Source organism: Mandrillus leucophaeus, unplaced genomic scaffold (assembly GCF_000951045.1).
Source record: "Mandrillus leucophaeus isolate KB7577 unplaced genomic scaffold, Mleu.le_1.0 Scaffold2190, whole genome shotgun sequence".
NCBI lineage: Eukaryota > Metazoa > Chordata > Mammalia > Primates > Cercopithecidae > Mandrillus > Mandrillus leucophaeus.
Window position 1 is genome coordinate 60,777 of NW_012102244.1, and position 22,758 is coordinate 83,534.

Genomic DNA, 22,758 nt, shown 5'->3' on the forward strand with positions numbered 1-22,758 from the left:
TGGCTGTCCTACCGCCTGCTCAAGGCCAGCGAGCCGGGACTCTTCGCGGTGGGGCTGCACACCGGCGAGGTGCGCACGGCGCGGGCCCTGCTGGACAGAGACGCGCTCAAGCAGAGCCTTGTGGTGGCCGTCCAGGACCACGGCCAGCCCCCTCTCTCGGCCACCGTCACGCTCACCGTGGCTGTGGCCGACAGCATCCCCGAAGTCCTGGCGGACCTCAGCAGCCTCGAGTCTCTGGCTAACTCTGGAACCTCAGACCTCACTCTGTACCTGGTGGTAGCGGTGGCTACGGTCTCCTGCGTCTTCCTGGCCTTCGTCATCGTGCTGCTGGCGCTCAGGCTGCGGCGCTGGCACAAGTCACGCCTGCTGCAGGTTTCAGGAGGCGGCTTGACAGGGGTGCCCGGCTCGCACTTTGTGGGCGTGGACGGGGTGCGGGCTTTCCTGCAGACCTATTCCCACGAGGTCTCCCTCACCGCGGACTCGCGGAAGAGTCACCTGATCTTCCCCCAGCCCAACTACGCTGACACGCTCATCAGCCGGGAGAGCTGTGAGAAAAAGGATCCTTTGTCTTTGTTAAATGATTCGAAGTTTCCTTTAGAGGATACCCCATTGGTTCCAGTGAGTTTTACTTTTATTTTTACTCTTTTTCTGTTGTTAAAAAAGATTGGTTTTACTTTTAAGTTTGCAGCATGATAGTGGAAAGTGCAAATGCTAAAACACTGATGAGTAGAATTTGATGTTTATTAAGGGTTTTTTTTTAACTTTCTGGTAAAATTCACCTAGTCTCAATCAAGGCCTGTATGTCATCAGGCTTTGTTATGATTAGCTTTGCAGAACCTTGTAGTTTATAGTGTTGTTGAGTACAATATTGACAATTCTTAAGACAGACTTCCATACAGAAGTGTCTGTCGATTTATATTTCCTCCTGGGTGGTCACACATTGAAACTCCAGCCCCTTAAGCATCCCTCTTGTTCTGAAGGCAGTCTGGTAAGAATAGGTAAGTATCAGAAAGAAATGGTCTCTGGAAACACAACCCAAATCCAAGATTACTCAACGCAGTTCTTCCCAAGGAGAAGAGCAATAGGCCTTTTCCAAACTACCTTTTATATGTTTTTAAATTTATACTTTGTGGTGATAGTTGCAGTTGAATATACTGTTTTTCATTAATATTGAATTAACTTATTTATAACAATGTATACTTAGATTTTTCCTGCCCTATTTATACCTGATAACACTGAAGCATCCTTTTTGCATACAATTCTCTAATTTCCCACTACTATGTGGAAGATACAGCATTTTAATGTAACTTGTGTTGCTCAGTAGGGATCCTGAAGAGGCTATAGAGGGTGAAATTAGAACATTTGGGGTTCTGCTTTTGTCTTTTTTGTTAAATGTTCTAATCACTAAGGCTGAAAGTAAATATGGATTGGGAAGACAGATAAATTTGTACATGTTCCCAAGAGCAGGAGCAACAGATATATGACAAAGCTATTTCAGTGGCTGTTTAATGTATAGGGAGGCAAACACCTGAAACTCTGAAAATTCTGAAATTGAGAGGCAAAATAAACTTAGAGTCAAGAAAGAAATGCCATTTCTGCAGATCAGAATATAAGCACCAAAAATAAAAAAGAAAATAATATATGCAAATAAGTAAGGGAAATTACCTAAACAAAGGATCAGTGGAGGTACTGATGAGTTCATTTAGTTCAATGAAAATAGTGATGTATTAGGTTGATCTCTTAATTTCATTACTAATATTCTACTGAATGTGGTAGCATAAGGTCAAAAAGCATTCCAAAGTTTCTCAAGACCCTTTGAAGACCATGACTTTTTTCAGGCCAGTCAACATTTGTTCAGTGATAGGTCTGTGGAAGGAAAGCACACTCTTTAGGATCATAGTTATTAACTATTAAACCTTTGAAACTATTATTTCATATTTGTGTTCATAAGAGTCAAAATTATTGTGCATTCATCTCAAATGAAAAATACAGATTTTTTTTAAACTACTCTTTTGACATTGTAGCTATTGTAAGAAAATATTTTTAAATATGGTTATTTAAAAGCAATACAGGACACCCTGGATGATGGTAATGACTAGAGCAATGGTTACATTCCAGTACTTAAATATGAAATTAGGAATTATTACTTTCTAGGTGAATATAGGTTAGAATTGAAGACAAAAAAAAAATGTTGCTTATCTTCAGTACTTCCAGCTTCATAGATAATTACTCTTAAAAGGAACAAGAATGACTGCCTCTGGATGGAGGAAGTGGAGAGCAATGGGCCATAGGATAGGAGACCTATAAACCTTCATGCTATATTCTTTTGTGCCTCTTTAAATTTTGAAGAAAAAATATTCATTTATTCAAGATATATGTAAATTTTAGTACATAAAAAGATAAGCTAGTTATGACCACGTGGAAATATATTTCCTGATGTAAAGGAATCACTGAGGAATAAGGTTCAAATATTTTGGTTGTCAACTCAAAAAATTCCTTGAGATAAAGTCAAGCTGCAGTCCCACACGGAGCCTCTGGGCGCCGCTGTCGGCCAGTGCAGAGCAAGCGCTGACGCCGGGGATCCCTCAGCCTCTAGCCTAGGCTTCCCTGCGCAGCCAACAACAGAAAGAAGAAAACCAGCACACACGCAGAGGCTCCCGGCTGGGCAGACTTTGCCCAGCACACCAGATTCCCAGCTCCGAGACCCGGGACTCCTCCTGTCCTGGGCCGAATGCTCTTTTAGCGCGGTAGAGTGCACTTTCTCCAGCTGGAAAAGCGGGGACCCAGCGAGAACCCAAGCGAACGATGGGAGGGAGCTGCGCGCAGAGGCGCCGGGCCGGCCCGCGGCAGGTACTATTTCCCTTGCTGCTGCCTTTGTTCTACCCCGCGCTGTGTGAGCCGATCCGCTACTCGATTCCGGAGGAGCTGGCCAAGGGCTCGGTGGTGGGGAACCTCGCTAAGGATCTTGGGCTCAGTGTCCTGGATGTGTCGGCTCGCAAGCTGCGAGTTAGCGCGGAGAAGCTGCACTTCAGCGTAGACGCGGAGAGCGGGGACTTACTTGTGAAGGACCGAATAGACCGTGAGCAAATATGCAAAGAGAGAAGAAGATGTGAGTTGCAACTGGAAGCTGTGGTGGAAAATCCTTTAAATATTTTTCATATCATTGTGGTGATTGAGGATATTAATGACCACGCCCCTCAATTCCAGAAAGATGAAATAAACTTAGAAATCAGTGAATCTGTCAGCCCGGGAATGGGAACAATTCTTGAGTCTGCAGAAGATCCTGATATTAGTATGAATTCGCTGAGCAAATACCAACTAAGTCCTAACGAGTATTTCTCATTGGTGGAGAAAGACAATCCTGATGGTGGCAAATATCCAGAATTAGTATTGCAGAAGACTCTGGACCGAGAAACGCAGAGCGCTCACCACTTGGTACTGACTGCCTTAGATGGTGGGGACCCTCCCCGAAGCGGTACTGCTCAGATAAGAATCCTGGTAATAGATGCCAATGACAACCCCCCAGTGTTCAGCCAGGACGTGTACAGGGTCAGCCTACGAGAAGACGTGCCTCCAGGCACCTCCATCCTGAGAGTGAAGGCCACTGACCAGGACGAGGGCATCAACTCGGAGATCACTTACTCCTTCCTTGGTGTGGCTGACAAAGCTCAGCACGTGTTCTCTCTGGATTACGCTACAGGAAACATTCTAACTCAGCAGCCTTTGGATTTTGAAGAAGTGGAAAGATATACGATGAACATAGAGGCAAAAGACCGAGGATCTCTCTCAACACGTTGTAAAGTAATTATAGAAGTTCTAGACGAAAATGACAACAGCCCAGAAATAATCATCACGTCACTCCCTGATCAGATTATGGAGGATTCCCCTCCAGGAGTGGTTGTTGCCCTCTTCAAAACACGGGACCGAGACTCAGGGGAAAATGGGGAAGTCAGGTGTAGTTTAAGTAGAGGTGTTCCATTTAAGATTCATTCTTCTTCTAATAATTACTACAAGCTAGTAACAGATGGGGCCCTGGATCGGGAGCAGACCCCAGAGTACAACGTCACCATCGCAGCCACCGACAGGGGCAAGCCTCCGCTCTCCTCCAGCAAAACCATAACCCTGCACATCACTGACGTCAACGACAACGCGCCCGTTTTCGGACAGTCCGCCTACCTGGTCCATGTGCCAGAAAACAACCAGCCAGGTGCCTCCATAGCGCAAGTCAGTGCCTCTGACCCAGACTTCGGGCCCAATGGCCGTGTCTCCTACTCTCTCGTTGCCAGCGACCTGGAGTCACGAACGCTGTCGTCCTACGTGTCCGTGAGCGCGCAGAACGGGGTGGTGTTCGCGCAGCGCGCCTTTGACCACGAGCAGCTGCGCGCCTTCGAGCTCACGCTGCAGGCCTGCGACCAGGGCTCGCCCGCGCTCAGCGCCAATGTGAGCCTGCGCGTGTTGGTGGGCGACCGTAACGACAACGCACCGCGGGTGCTGTACCCTGCGCTGGGTCCCGACGGCTCCGTGGTCTTCGACACAGTGCCGCGGGCCGCACAGCCAGGCTACCTGGTGACCAAGGTGGTGGCCGTGGACGCCGACTCGGGGCACAATGCCTGGCTGTCCTACCACGTGGTGCATGCCAGTGAGCCCGGGCTCTTCAGCCTGGGGCTGCGAACTGGCGAGGTGCGCATGGCGCGTGCTTTGGGTGACAAGGACTCGGTCCGCCAGCGCCTGCTAGTCGCTGTAAGAGATGGAGGACAGCCACCTCTTTCAGCCACTGCCATGCTGCACCTGGTGTTCGCAGATAGCTTGCAAGAGGTACTGCCGGATTTCAGCGACCGTCCCACACCCTCTGACTCCCAGGCTGAGATGCAGTTTTACCTGGTGGTGGCCTTGGCCTTGATTTCTGTGCTCTTTCTACTCGCGGTGATTCTAGCTATCGCTCTACGCCTAAGACAGTCTTTCAGCCCTACTGCAGGGGGCTGCTTTGAGTCAGTTCTCTGCTCCAAGTCCGGACCTGTGGGTCCCCCCAGCTACAGTGAGGGAACGTTGCCCTATGCCTATAATTTTTGTGTGCCTGGGGATCAAATGAATCCTGAATTTAATTTCGTCACATCTGTTGATCATTGTCCAGCCACACAAGATAACTTCAACAAAGATAGCTCTTCCATGCTACTGGCTAGCATTTTAACTCCTAGCTTGGAAGCAAATAAGATTCTTAAACAGGTAAGTATTTAAAAATGTGTTTAATCCTTTTTATATTACAATATGCCAATATATTTCAATAAAGTGATATTATTTTAAGATTCTAGATAACCTCTTCATAGAGTTCCCAAAATATAGGTCAAATTTATGGCTATCATTGTTAAAACAAAAGTTTAAATTAAATGCCTCAATCTTCCTACTATTCAAAGACATTTTAAGGCCATCTACATGGGTAATCTCTGGTGACATTTTTTATGAAATAAAATACCTTTTGGTTAAAAATATAAAATACAGGTATATTTTCACGGCATGGTATTTTAATTGAAACCCTGATGCTATTCAATTTTTCTCAAGTGTTTCATTTACTCAATAAAGGAACACTTGTAAGAATTATAGTTAGGCATCCTACCTGATGATTTTATCGGGACCATGTTATTTCCACTTCCAGAAATGTCGTTCTTTTCAGTCGGTTAAAATCAATTGGAACCAATTATAACCTACAAGTTTTCAGCTCCAGTAATATTTTGAAAACTTTCTTAAAATTAAGCAAGTCCTTTTAATAATTACTCCTTTCGTGGGTGTTCTTGGTAAAGTTTTAACATCACATAATATAAGCATTGTGTATAATCGTTTTTAAGCTCTACAAATACGTGAGATTCACGAAGAGGTGAGCGTAATCATTTCTTCTGGGATTTCTTAGTCGTTGCAATAATAAGAATGGGCTCTAGGCGCCGCTGTTCACCAATCAGGGAATGGGAAGCTGCGCGCTATTGAGTCCCTCCCTCCCCCGCCTCTACCACACAAAGCAGAATGAGATGGGTACTTACTGGAGACTTAGAAGTATTTTCCTGCGCTTTCTGATGTATTTTGGATGCAGTCGGCCTAGGACTTCATAGATACATAAACCGATTCACAACCAACCAGCTCGAGAAATCGCGGAATATCGGCTTAGAGCCTGCCATGGCGAATCGGCTACAGCGCCTGGACCGCAGTGGGCTGGTGCTGCTGTGCATTTTCCTGGGGACGCTGCGGGGGTTCCGGGCCGGGCAGATCCGATATTCGGTGCCCGAAGAAACCGAAAAAGGCTACTTCGTGGGCAATATCTCCAAGGACCTGGGGCTGGAGCCCCGGGAGCTGGCGAAGCGCGGAGTCCGCATCGTCTCCAGAGGGAAGACACAGCTTTTCGCTGTGAATCTGCGAAGCGGCAGTTTGATCACGGCAGGCAGGATAGACCGGGAGGAGCTCTGTGAGACGGTGTCCTCCTGTTTTTTAAATATGGAACTTCTCGTGGAAGACACCTTGAAGATTTACGGAGTGGAGGTGGAAATAATCGACATTAATGATAACGCCCCCAGCTTCCAGGAAGACGAAGTGGAGATAAAAGTCAGTGAGCACGCAATTCCTGGGGCGCGATTTGCTCTTCCTAATGCTAGGGATCCAGATGTGGGCGTGAACTCCCTCCAGAGCTACCAGCTCAGCCCCAATAGTTACTTTTCCTTGCAACTACGGGGCAGAATGGATGGGGCCAAGAATCCAGAGCTGGTACTGGAGGGAAGCCTGGACCGAGAGAAAGAGGCTGCTCACCTGCTCCTCCTCACAGCTTTAGATGGAGGCGATCCCATCCGAAAGGGCTCAGTTCCTATTCGTGTGGTGGTCCTCGATGTAAATGACCACATCCCAGTGTTTACACAGTCCGTATATCGCGTGAGCGTTCCAGAAAACATCAGCTCTGGAACTCGGGTGCTGGTGGTTAATGCAACGGATCCAGACGAGGGAATCAACGGGGAAGTAATGTATTCATTTCGGAACATGGAAAGCAAGGCTTCTGAAATATTCCAATTGGATTCACAAACTGGAGAAGTTCTAGTACGGGGGTCTCTGGATTTTGAAAAATATGGATTCTATGAGATGGAAATTCAAGGCCAAGATGGCGGAGGTCTCTTTACCACCGCGATGATGTTGATCACTGTTGTGGATGTGAATGATAACGCTCCAGAAATAACTATCACCTCTTCTATTAATTCAATTCTGGAAAACTCTCCTCCAGGTACAGTCATTGCTCTTCTAAATGTGCAAGATCAAGATTCTGGAGAAAATGGTCAAGTCTCCTGTTTTATTCCTAACCACTTGCCTTTTAAATTAGAAAAGACTTATGGAAATTATTACAAATTGATAACAAGCAGAGTGCTGGACCTGTCTCTTATACACATCTAGATGTGTATAAGAGACAGCTGCAGGCCAGCGAGCCCGGGCTCTTCAGCCTGGGGCTGCGAACGGGTGAGGTGCGCATGGCGCGTGCTTTGGGTGACAAGGACTCGGTCCGCCAGCGCCTGCTAGTCGCTGTAAGAGATGGAGGACAGCCACCTCTTTCAGCCACTGCCATGCTGCACCTGGTGTTCGCAGATAGCTTGCAAGAGGTACTGCCGGATTTCAGCGACCGTCCCACACCCTCTGACTCCCAGGCTGAGATGCAGTTTTACCTGGTGGTGGCCTTGGCCTTGATTTCTGTGCTCTTTCTACTCGCGGTGATTCTAGCTATCGCTCTACGCCTAAGACAGTCTTTCAGCCCTACTGCAGGGGGCTGCTTTGAGTCAGTTCTCTGCTCCAAGTCCGGACCTGTGGGTCCCCCCAGCTACAGTGAGGGAACGTTGCCCTATGCCTATAATTTTTGTGTGCCTGGGGATCAAATGAATCCTGAATTTAATTTCGTCACATCTGTTGATCATTGTCCAGCCACACAAGATAACTTCAACAAAGATAGCTCTTCCATGCTACTGGCTAGCATTTTAACTCCTAGCTTGGAAGCAAATAAGATTCTTAAACAGGTAAGTATTTAAAAATGTGTTTAATCCTTTTTATATTACAATATGCCAATATATTTCAATAAAGTGATATTATTTTAAGATTCTAGATAACCTCTTCATAGAGTTCCCAAAATATAGGTCAAATTTATGGCTATCATTGTTAAAACAAAAGTTTAAATTAAATGCCTCAATCTTCCTACTATTCAAAGACATTTTAAGGCCATCTACATGGGTAATCTCTGGTGACATTTTTTATGAAATAAAATACCTTTTGGTTAAAAATATAAAATACAGGTATATTTTCACGGCATGGTATTTTAATTGAAACCCTGATGCTATTCAATTTTTCTCAAGTGTTTCATTTACTCAATAAAGGAACACTTGTAAGAATTATAGTTAGGCATCCTACCTGATGATTTTATCGGGACCATGTTATTTCCACTTCCAGAAATGTCGTTCTTTTCAGTCGGTTAAAATCAATTGGAACCAATTATAACCTACAAGTTTTCAGCTCCAGTAATATTTTGAAAACTTTCTTAAAATTAAGCAAGTCCTTTTAATAATTACTCCTTTCGTGGGTGTTCTTGGTAAAGTTTTAACATCACATAATATAAGCATTGTGTATAATCGTTTTTAAGCTCTACAAATACGTGAGATTCACGAAGAGGTGAGCGTAATCATTTCTTCTGGGATTTCTTAGTCGTTGCAATAATAAGAATGGGCTCTAGGCGCCGCTGTTCACCAATCAGGGAATGGGAAGCTGCGCGCTATTGAGTCCCTCCCTCCCCCGCCTCTACCACACAAAGCAGAATGAGATGGGTACTTACTGGAGACTTAGAAGTATTTTCCTGCGCTTTCTGATGTATTTTGGATGCAGTCGGCCTAGGACTTCATAGATACATAAACCGATTCACAACCAACCAGCTCGAGAAATCGCGGAATATCGGCTTAGAGCCTGCCATGGCGAATCGGCTACAGCGCCTGGACCGCAGTGGGCTGGTGCTGCTGTGCATTTTCCTGGGGACGCTGCGGGGGTTCCGGGCCGGGCAGATCCGATATTCGGTGCCCGAAGAAACCGAAAAAGGCTACTTCGTGGGCAATATCTCCAAGGACCTGGGGCTGGAGCCCCGGGAGCTGGCGAAGCGCGGAGTCCGCATCGTCTCCAGAGGGAAGACACAGCTTTTCGCTGTGAATCTGCGAAGCGGCAGTTTGATCACGGCAGGCAGGATAGACCGGGAGGAGCTCTGTGAGACGGTGTCCTCCTGTTTTTTAAATATGGAACTTCTCGTGGAAGACACCTTGAAGATTTACGGAGTGGAGGTGGAAATAATCGACATTAATGATAACGCCCCCAGCTTCCAGGAAGACGAAGTGGAGATAAAAGTCAGTGAGCACGCAATTCCTGGGGCGCGATTTGCTCTTCCTAATGCTAGGGATCCAGATGTGGGCGTGAACTCCCTCCAGAGCTACCAGCTCAGCCCCAATAGTTACTTTTCCTTGCAACTACGGGGCAGAATGGATGGGGCCAAGAATCCAGAGCTGGTACTGGAGGGAAGCCTGGACCGAGAGAAAGAGGCTGCTCACCTGCTCCTCCTCACAGCTTTAGATGGAGGCGATCCCATCCGAAAGGGCTCAGTTCCTATTCGTGTGGTGGTCCTCGATGTAAATGACCACATCCCAGTGTTTACACAGTCCGTATATCGCGTGAGCGTTCCAGAAAACATCAGCTCTGGAACTCGGGTGCTGGTGGTTAATGCAACGGATCCAGACGAGGGAATCAACGGGGAAGTAATGTATTCATTTCGGAACATGGAAAGCAAGGCTTCTGAAATATTCCAATTGGATTCACAAACTGGAGAAGTTCTAGTACGGGGGTCTCTGGATTTTGAAAAATATGGATTCTATGAGATGGAAATTCAAGGCCAAGATGGCGGAGGTCTCTTTACCACCGCGATGATGTTGATCACTGTTGTGGATGTGAATGATAACGCTCCAGAAATAACTATCACCTCTTCTATTAATTCAATTCTGGAAAACTCTCCTCCAGGTACAGTCATTGCTCTTCTAAATGTGCAAGATCAAGATTCTGGAGAAAATGGTCAAGTCTCCTGTTTTATTCCTAACCACTTGCCTTTTAAATTAGAAAAGACTTATGGAAATTATTACAAATTGATAACAAGCAGAGTGCTGGACAGGGAGTTGGTCCAGAGCTACAATATAACGTTGACAGCCACAGACCAGGGAAGCCCGCCTCTGTCTTCAGAAACTCATATCTGGCTGAATGTGGCAGATGACAACGATAACCCTCCTGTTTTTCCTCACTCCTCTTACTTTGCCTATATTCCCGAAAACAACCCCAGGGGTGCCTCCATCTTCTCAGTGACTGCCCTCGACCCAGACAGCAAACAGAATGCCCTGGTCACTTACTCTCTGACGGATGACACTGTCCAGGGGGTGCCTCTATCCTCTTATGTCTCTATTAACTCCAACACTGGTGTTCTCTATGCCCTACAATCTTTCGACTATGAGCAGTTTCGAGACTTACAACTGAGAGTGATAGCACGTGACAGCGGGGACCCGCCCCTCAGCAGCAATGTGTCGCTGAGCCTGTTCGTGCTGGATCAGAACGACAATGCGCCTGAGATCCTGTACCCCGCCCTCCCCACAGACGGTTCCACTGGCGTGGAGCTGGCGCCCCGCTCTGCAGAACCTGGCTACCTGGTGACCAAAGTGGTTGCGGTGGACAAAGATTCAGGCCAGAACGCCTGGCTGTCCTACCGCCTGCTCAAGGCCAGCGAGCCGGGACTTTTCGCGGTAGGGGAGCACACGGGCGAGGTGCGCACGGTGCGGGCCCTGCTGGACAGAGACGCGCTCAAGCAGAGCCTCGTGGTGGCCGTCCAGGACCACGGCCAGCCCCCTCTCTCGGCCACCGTCACGCTCACCGTGGCTGTGGCCGACAGCATCCCCGAAGTCCTGGCGGACCTCGTCAGCCTCGAGTCTCTGGCTAACTCTGAAACCTCAGACCTTACGCTGTACTTGGTGGTGGCGGTGGCCGCAGTCTCCTGCATCTTCCTGGTCTTTGTCGTCGTGCTGCTGGCACTCAGGCTGTGGCGCTGGCATAAGTCACGCCTGCTACAGGCTTCTGAAGGTGGGCTGGCAGGTATGCCCACCTCACACTTCGTAGGCGTGGACGGGGTGCAGGCTTTCCTGCAGACCTATTCCCACGAGGTCTCTCTCATTGCGGACTCGCAGAAGAGTCACCTGATTTTCCCCCAGCCCAACTATGGGGACACGCTCATCAGCCAGGAGAGCTGTGAGAAAAGCGAACCACTCTTGATAGCTGAAGACTCAGCTATCATTTTAGGCAAATGTGACCCGACAAGTAATCAGGTGAGATTTATTTCTCTGCCTCCTAATTGTTGGTGTCTTGGCACAAGTCTTTTAAGGAGATATTTATTGAGCCTATTATGAAAACTGTTTGGGGGGGCGGCATATATTTAGTTCATTTATATTTAGAGCAATACATGTGAGTTTTACTTTGCCTTTCATGAGATTACCATAATCTTTCAGAACGTTTTTGTGAAAGTCATTTTTCAATCCTGGCATATTTTCTTTTGATTTCAAAGGGGCCATTCAACTATGCTGGCTTGGTTTGTAGTAAGTTGAATTTTAGTATTATTTTTCTATTATCAGTGTATGAGGCTATCAATTTACTATATATAGATACAAATTAATGATTCACAAACACTTTTTATTTCCATTTCAATTTTGCAGTGCCTTCACTGATTTGTAGTTATATTCCACCATTATTTGCTATTACTGCTAATGTTCAAATTTAGATCCTGTCAATTTAACAGCATGCTCGCTCTAGCTCTCTTTCTCATTTATCTATCTATACACATGCACACACACTTACACATGTAAGCTTTTCTCTGAGCAATTTTATTTTGATTCTTATTGGCTGGTAATATGTTTAGATCCTGTTGACTATTTCAACTTTGTCTCATTTCTTCATCCTATCAACACAGACATATTTACTGGCTTTTAACTACTGGATTTCCTTGGGAGATAAAATTTAGATGACATTTTTTCTTAAGCTCTAGATATCTTTTCCATTACTATGGTGAAGTTGCATTGAGTGGTCTGAGGAAATAATTGAATTACTGAACTGGTATTATTTCCTTTTATTCTTTTACTTTGGTGTCTGCGTTTGTATGTATGGAAGGCTTTTTAATGTAGCAAATCCATATATAGAAATGACTTGATTTTGATTCAGTGCTTCTCAAAAAGCTATTTTCAAATATGCTAAAGATGTCTATAGATTTATTCAAATAGAATAGTTTGTGAATATATAAATAGATTGAAGGTATTTGGACTTTAATGAAACTGATTTAGCTAGTATCCTTCTGGCTATTTTTTGTTCATTTTCAGTGTACTTGGGAGTCATAGATTCCTTCTTTCTTTCCTTTATAAGGTCTTTCTTATGGCAAATAGTACATTCAGTTCTTTTATTCAGACCAACTTGTTACTGAAGCTTGATAATTGCCTGACATACATGTTATCTGAAGCAATGTCTAGGAAAGTCAAATGAGGAATGGAGACTTATCTAGGGTTTTTGATCACAGGAATAATTTCCATCATCAATTCACTTAACACTCTCGCATCACTTCTAGGTATTTGCCCCAAATTACTTGCTTATTTATGTTCCCTTTCAAGTTTATTTTTCTCATTTAGAAATTTACCTTATGTCATTAGTTGTAAACTGACTATCTAGGGCTTGCACAAAAAATAATTTCAACTGTAGGAAAGGCAAGTCTTCCAACAGATGCCTACATTCGTCTTGAAGTCAAGAAAAATGTTGGGGTATTTTGAGCATCTAGAGATAGGATTTATACTTGTGGAATTCCAAACTGAGAAAATGGATGTAAGGCATTGTACTTTGACTGGAACTAAATAAAAAGGATATGAGATATTTGGCTGGGAAAAGGAGATTGTTCCATATTATAAAACCTCATCTAAACTAACTGGAAGCTTGCACCCAAGACCTTGGAGAACAAAAAGTAAGGGTTGGCTTTGAAATGTGATATTAAGATGGTTATGTTGATTTGGAGGTAGTGATAAAGTTCTGTTAAGGTATAACATATAGTCCCATTAAATAGAGGATAAAAATAAAACACCCTCACATTTCATGTTATTAAATTCCTAAGGCTACCTACTAGGCTATACCTTTATATTCTCTTTATGGTTAAAGTGTAAAACACTTAATAATCCTTTTCAGAAACCTCTTTTATAAGTGATAAGAAAGGTTTGGCTATCTTTATTCTGAATATGCCCTATATAGCTTTCAGTGCTCCTCCAGTTTTCTCTGATAAAACTAAGAGGAAAATTATCTGCACATCAGATTGAAAATAATACTGCATATCATTTCATAGTGGTCAAAATTTTCCCATACCACTTGGTGGGGATGTTTTCCCACATTGTTTTTGTTGTACATCAGGAGAGAAGACTTTGCCTAGTTCTTCCAATATGTGCATTGCTTCTGCTTAGAAAAAAAGAAACTTGGGCCGGCGCGGTGGTTCACGCCTGTAATCCCATCACTTTGGGAGGCTGAGGCGGGCGGATCACGAGGTCAGGAGATAGAGAGCATCCTGCCTAACATGGTGAAACCCCGTCTCTAGTAAAAATACAAAAAATTAACCGGGCGTGGTGGTGGGCGCCTGTAGTCCCAGCTACTGGGGAAACTGAGGCAGGAGAATGGCCTGAACCTGGGAGGCAGAGCTTGCAGTGAGCAGAGATCGTGTCACTGCACTCCAGCCTGGGCGAAAGAGTGAGACTCCATCTCAAAAAAAAAAAAAAAAAAAAAAAAAAAGGAAGAAGAAAAGAGAAGAAAAGAAAAGAAAAAAAAAAAAGAAAAAAGAAAAAAACGTTTCACTTCTCTTTACTGGGTTAATGACTGTTCTATAGGATCCCGTCTCTAAGGAATCTTCTTTGGTAGTAAACACTGGAAAATAGTCACTACCAAAACTCTTAAAGTGTCTAGTTTCCTATACATTAGTCCAACACATCAGTCTAAATTCTGAATCCTATTGAATTAGCAAAGTCTTCCCGGTGCAGTTTTCTAAATAGACTCAGAGCCCCGCTGTTGGCCAATGTGCTGCAAGAGCTGGAGCCTCGGATCTACCAGGACTATATTGTGCTCAGTCACAGAAGAAAGTCGGAAAGGAAAGTGGCCAAGACTTGGGCTTTCTGCTCCCTCAAATCTGATTCCTTACGGATTGGGGTGCCTTCAAACTGGGAGCATTGGGTTTTCTATGTGTGGAAGTAAATATTTTAAAAGCACTTTGTGAAACATTTTCTCTTAACGTCGGAGACTGCAGCAACGCACGGGAAGGATGGGAAACAGGGTGAAGCAGAGAAGCAGGACCCGGCGGCGGCAAATACTCTTCCCTTTCCTGCTGCCTTTGTTCTGCGGGATGCGCTCGGAGCAGATCCACTACTCTAATCCAGAAGAAACGGTTCGGGGCTCGGTGGTGGGGAACGTTGCTGAGGACATGGGGCTGCATGTTCAGGATTTATTGACCCGAAACCTTAGAGTTAGTACAGAGGAACAGTACTTTACCGTCAACACGGAGAATGGGAACATTCTTGTGAGTGACAGAATAGATCGAGAGTCACTCTGTCCTCAAAATCCTGTGTCATACCCTCAGAGATTGTACCAGAGAATCCTCTAAATGTTTTTCACATAAATGTGATGATAGAAGATATAAATGATAATCCACCTTATTTTCCCCAAAATAGCATTGTTTCACAAATCAATGAGCTAGCAATTCCAGGCACTCAGTTTGGCCTGGAATCTGCTATAGATGCAGATGTAGGGCTCACTGTCTCCAGAGTTACCAGCTCAGCTCTAATGAACATTTCTCTCTGATGATGGACAAGACTGAAGGCAAGAATGCTCCAGAATTAGTGCTGGAGAAGCCCCTGGACCAGGAAGGATAGAGCTCTCATCTCCTGGTCCTGAAAGCAGTAGATGGGGGTGACCCAGTCCTAACTGGCACTGCTGCAATTCAGATTGAGGTCACTGATGGCAACGATAATGCCCCAGTTTTTAGCCAGGATGTATACAAAGTCAGCCTTAGAGAGAATGTGCCCCCAGGCACCCATGTACTGAAGGTGACAGCCACTGACCAGGATGAGGATGTCAATGCAGAGATCACCTACTCTTTCAAATCCTTACCAGATGATATTGGAAATATGTTTGTGCTAGACCATCAAAATGGGGAAATTAAATCCAAAGACTTAATAGACTTCGAAATTTATAGCAGTTACACCATGAGCATAGAGGCGAAGGATGGTGGAGGCATGACCAGCGAATGTAAAATTATGCTAGAAATCCTAGATGAGAACCACAACGCCCCAGACGTGGTTTTTACTTCGGTGTCCAGTTCTGTAACTGAGGTTGCAGAACCCTGGACGGCGATCATTCTGTTCAAAACACATGATAAAGATTCGGGAGAAAATGGGGAGGTTACATGCCTCATAAACGAAAGAATTCCTTTTAGAATCGAATCTTCCGCCAATAATGACTATAAGCTTGTAACAGATGGGACCCTGGATTGGGACCCCGGAGTACAAGGTCACCATCACTGCCACTGACAGGGGCAAGCCTCCGCTCTCATCCAGCACAAGCGTCACCCTATGCATTGGTGACGTCAACGACAGTGCTCCGGTTTTCCACCAGGTCTCCTACGGGGTCCACGTGGCCGAAAACAACCCTCTCAGAGCCTCCATCACACAAGTCAGCGCCTCTGACCTGGACCTAGGGCTGAATGGCCAAGTCTCCTGCTCCATTGTTACCAGTGACTTGGAGCTGCGGGCACCGTCGTCGTACGTGTCCGTGAGTGCACAGAGCGGGGTGGTGTTCGCACAGCGCGCCTTCGAACACGAGCAACTGCGCGCCTTCGAGCAGCTGCGCACCTTGGAGTTCAAGCTGCAGGCCCACCAGGGCTCGCCTGCGCTCAGTGCCAACGTAAGCCTGTGCGTGTTGGTGGGCGACCTCAATGACAATGTGCGGCAGGTGCTGTACCCCGCGCTGGGGTCCGATGGCTCCGCACTCTTCGATATGGTGCCACGCGCCGCAGAATCTGGCTACCTGGTGACTAAGGTGGTGGCGTTGGACGCAGATTCGGGACACGAAGATTGGCTGTCCTACCACGTGCTTCAGGCCATCCAGCCCGGGCTCTTCAGCCTGGGGCTGCCCACGGGCGAGGTGCGCACTGCGCGTGCCTTAGGCTACAGTGACTCGGCCCGACAGCGCCTGCTGGTTGCTGTGCATGACGGAGGACAGCTGCCCCTCTCTGCCACCGCTACACTTCACCTAGTCTTCGCAGACAGCCTGCAGGAGGCACTGCCAGACTTCATTGACCATCCTGTGGCCTCTAATTCCCAGGCAAAGCTGCAAATTTACTTGGTCGTGGCCTTGGCCTTGATTTCTATGCTCTTCTTCCTCGCAGTGATTTTGGCGGTCGCCTTGTCCAGCCCCTCTGCCTGGGGTTGGTTTCACCCTGGCCTGTGTTCTGAGACTCGACCGGGGTTTCTCCCAACTACAATGAGGGAACTTTGCTTTATTCCTGCAATATGTATGTTCCCTCGGATTCTAGAAAAAGATGATTTAATTTTCTCACCGTGCCGGGCACAGTGGCTCAAGTCTGTATTCCCAGCACTTTGGGAGGCCGACACGGGCGGATCACGAGGTCAGGAGATCGAGACCATCCTGGCTAACACGGTGAAACCCCGTCTCTACTTAAAAAAATACAAAAAACTAGCCGGGGGAGGTGGCAGGCGCCTGTAGTTCCGGGAGGCGGAGCTTGCAGTGAACCCAGATCACACCACTGCACTCCAGCCTGGGCGACAAAGCGAGACTCCGTCTCAAAAAACAATAATAATAATAATAATAATTTTCTCACCGTGACACCAGAAACAGTCCCCCCACAAGATCTTTCTAATGAAGTTTCTCTGGTAGCAAGCTTCACTGAAGAGAATAACAAGATAAGCTCTAACTCTGTTGCTCCTACTCACCTGAGTTCCAATGAATGTCTTTCTTTTACAAATGGGTGTGGCTTAATTTTCAAACCAATATTTTGGCAAGAAAATCTTAAACATATTATATCTACTATTGCTTCAGGTTTGTTTGCTCACTCTTAATATTTCCTACTCCTTTCTGTGTGGGCGAGTAACTTCATTATTAGCTTTCAGGTATTTTGACCATTTTTACCTGATACTTTTTTTTTTTTTCGGACACAGTCTCTCTCTGTGGTCCAGGCTGGAGTGTAGTGGCTCACTGCAAGCTCCGTCTCCCAGGTTTTGGTCATTCTCCTGCCTCAGCCTCCTGAGTAGCTGGGACTACAGGCGCCCGCCACCACACCCCACAAATTTTTTGTATTTTTAGTAGAGACGTGGTTTCACCGTGTTAGCCAGGATGGTCTCTATCTCCTGACCTCGTGATCCGCCCGCCTTGGCCTCCCAAAGTGCTGCTGGGATTACAGGTGTGAGCCACTACGCCCCACCCAGAGACATTCTTTATACACACACACACACACACACACACACGTGAGAAGTGGGTATTATGATACTGCTGTCATTGAGATATTTTAATTGAAGAATGATTTTTTTTCCTGTGGTGTTTCTTGGGACATCAATATCTTGAGTATATAAGGCTTTTTCTTTAATCCATTAACTATAAATTTTGAGGAAAATGCATGAGAAAATGCTTTTTATAAAAAAAAAAATTGAGATTAAAATCTCACTATGTTGCCCAGGCTGGACTCAAACTCTTGGGCGGTGGCAATCCTCCCACCTCAATCTCCAGAGTAGCTGAGACTACAGTTGCCTGACACTGTGCCTGGCAGAGAAAAAAGCTTAAAAAAATAAGAACATGGTAATGCTTTGATAATATTCAGTTACGTTTACTTGTGATTCTTGTAATTCAAGAAAACTCAATTTTGCGTTTGATCTTTTCTCACAGCTACCTATATATTTCTTCCCAATTTAAAATATATTATTTTATTTTATGCCTAGCAAACATCTTATCCTTACAGTATAAATATTTGTGCTCATGAAAGTACAGTAGCCAGTTATTTCTTAGGCAGAATTTTTTCCCTATATTTTGATGGGCTTCCAAAAGTATTACCAGTAATTCTCAGTAATTACAATTAGGTCAGTTACCCAGGAAAAGGTAAGTGTAACATTCTTTGGACTACCAATTTTCTTTTACTAAGTTTCCTCAACACTTAATATTTTTGAAATATAATGTATTAATAGAATCCTGGAGTACTTCCGTTATTTCCAGTCAATGCAAGTTGGAATACTTCCACTTTATGCTAAAAATATAAATGTTTCTTTTTCACTTGGGTTCTTGTTAAGTGTGATTCTGATAATGTATACAATCACATATCTCATTTTTAGGTTTCCATATTTTCATGAAAATTTGATTTTTAAGCGTTAAATTTCAACAACCTGGTAAAGTAATCCTTCCATTCAGGTTTGTTCAAGGAATCTATTTAAAAACGTTTTCCTCAAATTATAGCTGAATCAGAAAGTTTAAATTATTCTATTATATGATATGTCAAAAAAGAGAAACTCCTCGAGAGACATCCCCCATGATAAGTGTATTGGGGGAACAGTAATCTCAAAGCAGATGCACTAAAATTATAAGATTAAAATCATTGTTTACAGAAACTTCCAATTCATTTAAAAGCTCATTGGGGGAAAAAAAAAAAGCTCATTGGGTGGAAAAAAAAAAAGCTCACTGAAGTTTCTTCTAAAGCGAATACTGTAGATTTCCATCCCCTTTTGAAGAACAGTAGGTGGAGCTATTTAAGATATAAAAACGAAATATCCTTTCTGGAAGTTCAAGATTGTGCAGTAATTGGTTAGGACTCTGAGCGCCGCTGTTCACCAATCGGGGAGAGAAAAGCGGAGATCCTGCTCGCCTTGCACGCGCCTGAAGCACAAAGCAGATAGCTAGGAATGAACCATCTCTGGGACTATGAGGAAACAATGGAGGAGCTCTGACTTCCAAACTGTCCCATTCTAGGGGCGAAAGAACTGCTCCTGACTTCAGTGATTAAGGGCACAATTGAAAATAATTCTGGAGGAAGATGAGAATGATTCCTGAGCGACCGCACCGGGACTGCAAAGATCTGGTCCTGCTGGGAATCCTCCTGGGGATTCTGTGGGAGACCAGATGCACCCAGATACGCTATTCAGTTCCGGAAGAGCTGGAGAAAGGCTCTAGGGTGGGCGACATCTCCAAGCACCTGGGGCTGGAGCCCCGGGAGCTGGCGGAGCGCGGAGTCCGCATCGTCCCCAGAGGTAGGACGCAGCTTTTTGCCCTGAACCCGCGCAGCGGCAGCTTGGTCACGGCGGGCAGGATAGACCGGGAGGAGCTCTGTATGGGGGCCATCAAGTGTCAATTAAATCTAGACATTCTGATTGAGGATAAAGTGAAAATATATGGAGTAGAAGTAGAAGTAAGGGACATTAACGACAATGCGCCTTATTTTCGTGAAAGTGAATTAGAAATAAAAATCAGTGAAAACGCAGCCACTGATATGCGGTTCCCTCTACCCCACGCCTGGGATCCGGATATTGGGAAGAACTCTCTCCAGAGCTACGAGCTCAGCCCGAATACTCACTTCTCCCTGATCGTGCAAAATGGAGCCGACGGTAGTAAGTACCCCGAATTGGTGCTGGAACGCGCCCTGGACCGCGAAGAAAAGGCTGCTCACCACCTGGTCCTTACGGCCTCGGATGGGGGCGATCCGGTGCGCACAGGCACCGCGCGCATCCGCGTGATGGTTCTGGATGCGAATGACAACGCGCCAGCGTTTGCCCAGCCCGAGTACCGCGCGAGCGTTCCGGAGAATCTGGCCGTGGGCACGCAGTTGCTTGTAGTCAACGCTACTGACCCTGACGAAGGAGTCAATGCGGAAGTGAGGTATTCCTTCCGGTATGTGGACGACAAGGCGGCCCAAGTTTTCAAACTAGATTGTAATTCAGGGACAATATCAACAATAGGGGAGTTGGATCACGAGGAGTCAGAATTCTACCAGATGGAAGTGCAAGCAATGGATAATGCAGGATATTCTGCGCGAGCCAAAGTCCTGATCACTGTTCTGGACGTGAACGACAACGCCCCAGAGGTGGTCCTCACCTCTCTCGCCAGCTCGGTTCCCGAAAACTCTCCCAGAGGGACATTAATTGCCCTTTTAAATGTAAATGACCAAGATTCTGAGGTAAACGGACAGGTGATCTGTTTCATCCAAGGAAATCTGCCCTTTAAATTAGAAAAATCTTACGGAAATTACTATAGTTTAGTCACAGACATAGTCTTGGATAGGGAACAGGTTCCTAGCTACAACATCACAGTAACCGCCACTGACCGGGGAACCCCGCCCCTATCTACGGAAATTCACATCTTGTTGAACGTGGCAGACACCAACGACAACCCGCCGGTCTTCCTTCAGGCCTCCTATTCCGCTTATATCCCAGAGAACAATCCCAGAGGAGCTTCCCTCGTCTCCGTGACCGCCCACGACCCCGACTGTGAGGAGAACGCCCAGATCACTTATTCCCTGGCTGAGGACACCGTCCAAGGGGCACCCCTATCGTCCTACGTGTCCATCAGCTCCGACTCTGGGGTACTGTATGCGCTGAGCTCCTTCGACTACGAGCAGTTGCGAGACTTGCAAGTGAAAGTGATGGCGCGGGACAACGGGCACCCGCCCCTCAGCAGCAACGTGTCGTTGAGTCTGTTTGTGCTGGACCAGAACGACAATGCGCCCGAGATCCTGTACCCCGCCCTCCCCACAGACGGTTCCACTGGCGTGGAGCTGGCGCCCCGCTCCGCAGAACCCGGCTACCTGGTGACCAAAGTGGTGGCGGTGGACAAAGACTCAGGCCAGAACGCCTGGCTGTCCTACCACCTGCTCAAAGCCAGCGAACCAGGACTCTTCGCGGTGGGGCTGCACACGGGCGAGGTGCGCACAGCGCGAGCCCTACTGGACAGAGATGCGCTCAAGCAGAGCCTCGTGGTGGCCGTCCAGGACCACGGCCAGCCCCCTCTCTCGGCCACCGTCACGCTCACGGTGGCCGTGGCCGACAGCATCCCCAAAGTCCTGGCGGACCTCGGCAGCCTCGAGTCTCCAGTTAATTCTGAAACCTCGGACCTTACGCTGCACCTGGTGGTGGCGGTGGCCGCGGTCTCCTGCGTCTTCCTGGCCTTCGTCATCGTGTTGCTGGCGCTCAGGCTGCGGCGCTGGCACAAGTCACGCCTGCTGCAGGCCTCAGAAGGCGGCTTGACAGGAGCCCCGGCGTCGCACTTTGTGGGCGTGGACGGGGTGCAGGCTTTTCTGCAGACCTATTCCCACGAGGTCTCCCTCACCTTGGACTCGCGCAAGAGTCACCCGATCTTGCCCCAGCCCAACTATGCAGACACGCTCGTCAGCCAGGAGAGCGGTGGAAAAAGCGAGTCCCTTTTGCTGTCAGGTGATTCGGTATTTTCTAAAGACAGTCGTGCGTTAATTCAGGTGAGTTTATACCAAATCTTTTCTTTCTTTCTTTCCTTCTTTCTTTCTTTCTTTCTTTCTTTCTCTCTCTCTCTCTCTTTCTTTCCTCTCTTTTCTCTCTTTTCTCTCTTTCCTTTCTTTTCTTGTTCTGTCGCCCACGCTGGAATGCAGCGGCACGATCATAGCTCACTGCAACCTCAAACTCCTAGGCTCAAGCAATTCTCCCGCCTTCTCCTCCGGTGTAACAGGGACTACAGTTGCAAGCCACAGCCCTGCTGTCTATCTGTCTATCTATCTGTCTGTCTGTCTATCTATCTATCTATCTATCTATCTATCTATCTATCTATCTATCTATCTATTACTTTCTTGTAGAGACAGGAGTCTCACTATGTTGGCCAGGCTGATCTGGAACTTGGGCTCAGGTGAGCCTCCTGCTTCACCCTCCATAAGTGCTGGGATTAGGGGCGTGAACCACAGTGCCCCGCCCTTATCAAATATTCTTTTCTGAGCCTGGAGAAATATATCCCTTAGCACATCTGGAATTTATAAAGCAGACATCAATAAATTTATACATATGTGACAGAGACCAACAACAATCCAGCCACCTTCCCTCATAGCTTATTTATGTACATATATTTTACATGATAGATATAATTTATTAACAATTTATAACATTAATACTCTATATCATTTTCTAGCTTAATTTATCAATGGTAATGCTCTTTTCCCACTTTTAATTTTTTTCCCATTGACCATGCAGCAGTTTTGTGTAGAACATCTGATAACAACTGATCTGTTTATCTAGAGGGGAGAAATCTAATTCAATGGAAAATATAAATAAAATTTTAGTAAACTTTTATAAATAGAGTGGCTTTTAACTACACTTGAGATTGCTAGCAAATTCATAAAGTGAATTTAGTTTCTTTCAAAGTGCAGTAATTCTTTCTGGCCATTAGGGATATGTCCATTTATACTTTCTCAGTATCCCAAGTCATTTCATGGTTTTAAATCATTTATGAACTTCCAAATATAGTGAATTTATTTCTTCTGCATTTAAAATTTTATCACTTAAATATACAATATCCTGTATTGCCATGACAAAAAACAGTAAAGACTATTTTTCACTTCTGTTATGCATTTCATTAATACAATATCTGTGTGTGTTTCCAAGTTAGACATTTCTT

General features: G+C 45.9%; 3 protein-coding genes across 3 annotated transcripts in view; all 3 read left to right on the forward strand.

The window, feature by feature from the left end:
- LOC105540321 overlaps positions 1-5,372 on the forward strand; it is a 7,447-nt gene extending 2,075 nt beyond the window's left edge. The window contains exons 2-3 of the mRNA XM_011980865.1: positions 1-667; positions 2,768-5,372. The exon at positions 1-667 is cut by the window's left edge and continues 1 nt beyond it. Of these exons, the coding sequence (XP_011836255.1) occupies positions 1-667; positions 2,768-5,235 (3,135 nt within the window). The 3' untranslated portion in view covers positions 5,236-5,372. The remainder of the gene's footprint in view (positions 668-2,767) is intronic.
- A 550-nt stretch (positions 5,373-5,922) lies between these two features.
- Positions 5,923-11,808, forward strand: LOC105540322 (protocadherin gamma-A11-like). Its single transcript, XM_011980866.1, has 4 exons — positions 5,923-7,397; positions 7,463-8,027; positions 8,554-8,593; positions 8,884-11,808. The coding sequence occupies exons 1-4, from the start codon at positions 6,163-6,165 to the stop codon at positions 11,475-11,477; spliced, it is 4,434 nt and encodes a 1,477-aa protein (XP_011836256.1). The 5' UTR covers positions 5,923-6,162; the 3' UTR covers positions 11,478-11,808.
- A 7,200-nt stretch (positions 11,809-19,008) lies between these two features.
- On the forward strand, positions 19,009-21,807 carry LOC105540318 (protocadherin gamma-A12; the record flags this gene model as incomplete). Its single annotated transcript, XM_011980862.1, has 2 exons — positions 19,009-21,581; positions 21,791-21,807. Coding segments are annotated over exons 1-2 (2,433 nt in total), but the record flags the coding sequence as incomplete, so codon positions are not given.
- Positions 21,808-22,758: the final 951 nt, after the last annotated feature.